Raw genomic sequence first — 5,765 nt, 5'->3', positions numbered from 1 at the left:
CCCACAGGCCCCTGGGGGGACGAGCAGAAGACAGCGGCGAGCAAGCGGGTTCAGGAATCAGACAGCTGTGGGAGCTGTGTGACTTCTAGTAAATTAACCCACCTCTCTGTGCCTCGAGTCCCTCATCGGTAAATGAGATGATCATAGCACCTACCCCATTGGTTTGTCTTGAGTATTCACGACGTGAGTGGATAAAACGTCCTCAGTATAGTTCCTAGCACATAGTAAGCGCTCGGTAAAGATGCTTTCATGGTCGTCACTGCCATCTTTCCGAGATCAAGCATCCAGAACAAAAGCAAGCGGAGACGCCAGCCCAGCCTCCCCACCTCCAGTGCTGCGCCCTCCATCACTCCATACTGCCTCTTCCCGCTGCTGTTCACTGACTCTCTTCCACCCCACGCCCGGCTGCACGACCCTCCCTCTGCGTCCCAGGAAAGAACAGCCACGTTTTGGAGTATGGCACACAGACTGATGGGACCAGCCTCAAAGTTGCGCTCGCTCAGGAGGAAATTTAGAGACTCCCGTGGGACACTTTTAGAAAGATCGTATAATTTGAGGGGCTGGAAACATTTTATGATTATATTGGTACTTGCACTGGGAGAAGAAACTTTGGTTGATAAGAAATTACTGTCTTCTCCCAGCATGTAAATTGCCTATCCGCTCCAAAACCGAGCTCTCTCTCTCAGCCGATGTTTCTCATTAATAAACCCCCTGGTTTTATAAAGCTGCGCCCAGAGAAGCATTGGGACCCTTTCGTTTCTGGTCCCAAATTCCTCCCAACTAGACAGAAGTGTCAAGAGAACAAGAAGGAAGGAGCTTCCTGCAAACTCAGAGATTGATTTGGGAGAAAGGAATGCACGACCTAGATTTTCCTGTCCAAAACAAAGCAAGCCCATTACCGAATGTGCAGGGCTGCCACCTTCTGGCAGAACCCATGAACTGCGTGTACACGTTAAAACTACAGCCAGCGGCGGTGGGCGTTTGCGCGTCTCCAGGAACACGGGCAAGACCTGACGATCCTTTAGCAGGGAACTAGGGGCGCAGGTGATGAGAAGTGAGTGACTCTGGACACGTTTTCAAGAACGAGCAAAATTCGCCAAAGGAGTGGGTGGAGGGGCGCAAGGAAACAGTCAAAAACCTGCGTTAGGGGACAGACGGGGGGCGGAGCCGCTAGGAGTGGGGGGCCTCGCCCGGAAGGGAAGGGACGCTGCTGCCCGGAACACCGAGCATCCCAGGCAGCCGCGTGTTTGCCGAGGCTCCCCGCCGGCCTGTCCACCCTGTGGCTGGACGCAGGGCTCTGGGCAGCACGGAGACACGGAGGGTGCTTGGTGGGCAGAGACAGGGCACAGCGAGCCTGTGTCTACAGAACCTGGGACGGAGTGGTGCTTATTCATACTTCACCCTTCAGCAAGTATTTTGGGGGGGTCTACAGTGTGCCGGGAACCGCCCCGTTAGTTCAGACCCTGACTTCCAGTAAAGCCTTACAGGGACGTGCAAACAAGTGTGCCAGCCCAGAGCAGCTGATGGGGTGCCTGGGGGCCCGGAGTCCAGCTGCTGAGGCCAGGTGTTGGGCGGGCGGATAACCAGAACCACCTTCACGCTGAGGAGAAAGCCCTGACGTTGGCACACTGACCCAGCATCCGCTGAGGCGGCAGCGGCGGGGGCTCCCGGGGGCACATGGGTGAAGCCGTGCGTGTGCGTGAGTATCCTAACCCGTGGGTGACAAAAGTGTAGACACTCTCGGGAGGGGTCTCCAAAGCTCTAAAACAGGGAGGGATACTCTGCTCAAAAGAGCCAGGAGCCACGAAATCTCATGGTGCTGGTCAGCACCTGGCTGTGCCCAGAAGACCGGCCACGTGGGGTTAGAGGCAACGCTCGGACATAGCTCGCCGGGGCCACTGCCAACCTCCCGCACGTCAGACCCTCTTACTAAAATGAGGCCCTTCTGCCCTTTTCAGTCCTCAAGGGAGAAACGAGGGCGACTTTCTAAGAGCTCTTTAACCACTTGAAAACCACCTTAAAACCTTTTTCGTGCTCCCCCGCCCCCCGCCGGTCCCTCCCTTTGTCGTGTGCCCGTATGTGTGTGTGCGCGCGCGCACGTGCGTGGGCAGCATGCTGATTCCATCTGGAGGAAGGGGAGGGAAGGGAAGGCCCCCTACCACAGGTACATCAGGATGAAGGTGTGCTTTCTCAGGAGTGGCGTGCGGAACAGGTCAGCAAACGAAGGGCTCAGCTTTTCGGTGGCGTCCTCTTTGAGGGAGAGCATCTAGAAGGGAGTCAGAGCATCATGGCGTCCACACTGCCGTGAGGAGGAAAAGCCCTCAGGGTCCCCTCGAGGTCCCCAGTGCTGTGGCTACACTCTGCGTCCATTACCCCGAACTCCACCCTGCCCTCCCGCCTCTAAGTCATCAAACACACACAACTCAGCAACCTGAGAACCCCCTTGCTCGCTCGTCACCTTTAGGTCAGCAGGAGTTGGTTTGCCATTCTTTTGGGCGATACGGTCCAATATCTTTACTGCCTGAGTGTTCTTCTTTTGTGATAACAGCCAGCGGGGAGACTCAGGCACATACCTGTGGACACAAATCACCAGCAGGTGGCATTTTCCCACAGCTCATCCAATGTCCAGCCCTGAGCAGAGTGAGGCCGTTGCGGGGAGCAGCTCACTCTCCTCACACTACGCCAGGAATTTTTCAAGCAGCCAAAGCAGCTGGTGGACAAGGATCTGGAGTCAGCGTGTGCTGGCCCGAGAGGCCCACACAGCGGCTGGTACGCTCAGTGCCACCTGCTCAGGTTTATAGGCCAAACAGGCATTGGCCCTCCACAGCCTTCATTCCATGGGGCAGGGGTCCCTTTCTGTCTTGGAAGCTATAGCAGCCTGTCCCCCTGGGAAATTCCTCACACATAATGGATGCTCCACCCCTGTGTTACGGCAGGATGTCTCCATGTATTCAAGGGCTGTTGGCGAAGTCTCAGAAGCTCTCCAAAACAAAAGCTGTATGCACTTTCCTTTAGCACCAAATGGACCCCATGCTGTATATTTCAAATAGGGCGAAGATGTTACAGCTCAAGTTTTGGGAATCTCTGGCCTAACGGCTTCTGAAAACGCTCAGCCACAGCCCCGCCCTGATCGACTGTCCAGACTCCGCCAGGGGGTCCTTGCCCACTGGACCGCCCCTCGTTTCTCACTGACAAGGAGAAAGCGGGCTCTTCCTGAATGTAAATGTGCAACACTTAGACCCGCGGAGCTCCGGTCTACTCAGTGCCACCCACAGATAAGACCCGTCTCCAGCAAAACGGTGACAAATGGTACACACTGATGAGATATTTCTCTCCACCTCCCTCTCTGCGGCCCGCGATTCCCTCTCCCGCAGTGAAAACTCATCTGCCCACTTGCTTATTCCTCAGACGCTGCCAGGCACTCACGGCTGATCAAATTAACAGCACTCATTTGAGCTGGTTCTGATTCATAAGGGCCGAATGTGCACACTCCCCGGAGAATGTTTCATTCATTCAACCATTCATTCATTCATTCATTCAAATGGCCGCTAGGTGACCAGGTGGACTTTTGTCCGCCTTGCGGCATCGCCTGTCTCTATGTGGAGGGCTCCATTTGAGGGTAGGTCCTTGCGTACGGAGGGCCAGGCTGTAATATTAGGACACCCCACGTGGCATGTGCGGTGGTACATGCTGGCCGCCGGGAGGACGGCCCGTGGGCGGGCGGGGTCAGCGTGCAGTCTAACTGGGCGTGGTTCTGGGACTGGCAGGGTGGTACCAGAAGCAGAGCAGGAGGAGGAGGGTGGGCAGGGACATGGCCAGCTGCAGCCTCCGCCAGTGGGGGAGGGCGTAGGCCACCCCGCAGAGCAGCACCAGCCCCACCGAGAAGGCCATCTGGTACAGGATCACCACCGTTCTTCTGTAGCCCAGGCCCACGAACTCTGTGACTGAAACAAGAGACACGTCACTGTCCGGGCTCCTCGAAGGGCACCCCCAGCCTTTCCTCTCCTCTTCGTGAGCCCAGCCCAGCCCCCACTGCCTGCTCCCCGTGGGTCCTCCATTTCTCCTGTTCCCAAATGATGACCAGGCTCAAATCCCACCTTCCTCCCCACGTGCTGCTGATACCACTCGGCTCAGGCTCCCCACTTTTCTCTAGCTGTCCCTTTTCTCGTCCCCTCATTGGCCATCTAGAGTTCTCATTCTAAGTCTCTGTGGCTCTCCCTAGCCAAGTCTTCCTCCTGTAAGCTCCAGACCAAGCTAGAATGTTCTTCATGACCGCAGGAGTGTTCATTAATCTAACAAATATCTTGGAGCGCCTACCAGGGACCCGCTGCTCTGGGTGTCGGGGACGCATCATGAACTCAGGGGGCAGAGTTCTGCTCTCGTGTCTCGCACTCTCACGAGCGATGACAGACAATACAAACGACAAGTGAGGACATTAGATGCCTGGTCAGAATCCGATACACGTGACGGGGGCACGAGTAGTTAAGTGGTGGCAGCAGACTCGGGAGAGTCGGGGCGGAGGGGCTGCGGATTTTCAGAGAGCGGTGGGGAGGGCCCCGGGGATGGGATCTGGAAAAGGCCTCGGGCAGGTGAGGGAGCCAGGCGCACGTCACCAGGATGGCAGGCCCCAGACAGAGAGGACCGTGAGGAGATGACCGTGTGGCTGAGGGAAGGTGACTGGGAGTGAGTTCGGGGCGCTGGGCAGGGCCCTCCTGCAGAGGTGACACTGGCTACACATGTGGATCCATCCCATTCTTCCCCCCACCTGACTCTGTGGCTCCTGAAAACCCACGGGCCCCCGGGCGGCGATGCTTACTCATGGTAAGACCAGCCGCCCAGCTGCCCTTGCTGACCAGCCCCTGCAGCAGGCGGAAGAGGAGCAGGGACGCGTAGTCCGGCATGATGGCCATGAGGATGCCGAAGACGATGCTGATGAGGGTCGTGGCCAAGAGACATAACTTACGGCCGAACCTTCAGAGGCAAGGGGACAGGGAGGGGAGGCAGGGGTGTTGAGTATTCGAGGTCGGTGGGCACGTGCACGTCACCGCGTTCCCGAGGGACTGGGGTCTATCAGATACCCCCGTCCCACATGAAGTCCCAGCCTCGTCCGTCCTCAGCGAACAGCAGCTTTTTGAGGTTAATTAAATCACCCTAAAGAGGAACCCTGGTTGCTCTTGGCAATGCGACACGTCAGCCGAGGACGGTGGCTCCCCTCGTGGGCCCTCCCAGCTCATCTCCTCACGGGACCTTTGTATGTACCAGACTGTCCTATTATTAACAAGAGGTAACAGCACGGCCCAGAAACCAGGCTTTTCATATAGTTAGTCTCATCAATGGTCATAAAAGGTTTTCTGGGAAAATATTCCGTTCTAATGACATAACTCCTAAGAACTTTCTTCCATTTTTTCAAGAATGAAATGGGCAAATAATTTGCTAAACTTCATCCACGCATCATGCTTTATTGATCAGTCTTTTGTAACTCATCCCACGGTCTCTGCTAGGAAGGAAGGAAGCAAGGGACCAGGTCACGTGCCACCGCGATGACCTCGCCCGCGCCTAGGCGCTCTGCCTTGGCCCGGCAGGTCCTCTGCTTTTCTCTGCCATAATCCTTTCGAGACTCCAACCTAACGCTTCATTCGTCCGCGCCGTACCTCCTCGCCTCCAACGTCCCGCCTCTTCCCCGTGCCACCCACACCAGCCCATAGACGTCCTCGCCCTTTACTAAGTGCAGGAACTTCTCGTGGGAAGCCCACATCTCCTCGCCC

At 56.5% G+C, this 5,765-nt stretch overlaps 1 protein-coding gene across 1 annotated transcript in view; it reads right to left on the bottom strand.

Moving 5' to 3' along the window:
• The window catches only part of LOC105305677 (solute carrier family 22 member 1-like), a 31,009-nt gene extending 25,254 nt beyond the window's left edge, over positions 1-5,755 (bottom strand). Inside the window, exons 1-5 of the mRNA XM_023523445.1 lie at positions 5,652-5,755; positions 4,817-4,971; positions 3,776-3,944; positions 2,459-2,573; positions 2,160-2,266 (exon numbers count right to left, since the gene is read on the bottom strand). Of these exons, the coding sequence (XP_023379213.1) occupies positions 2,160-2,266; positions 2,459-2,573; positions 3,776-3,944; positions 4,817-4,971; positions 5,652-5,755 (650 nt within the window). The remainder of the gene's footprint in view (positions 1-2,159; positions 2,267-2,458; positions 2,574-3,775; positions 3,945-4,816; positions 4,972-5,651) is intronic.
• Between the last annotated feature and the right edge of the window lie 10 nt (positions 5,756-5,765).

This window comes from Pteropus vampyrus, unplaced genomic scaffold (genome assembly GCF_000151845.1).
Source record: "Pteropus vampyrus isolate Shadow unplaced genomic scaffold, Pvam_2.0 Scaffold392, whole genome shotgun sequence".
NCBI classification, from domain to species: Eukaryota; Metazoa; Chordata; class Mammalia; order Chiroptera; family Pteropodidae; genus Pteropus; species Pteropus vampyrus.
Note: the sequence above shows the minus strand (reverse complement) of the source record. Positions and strands in the feature narration are given on the sequence as shown.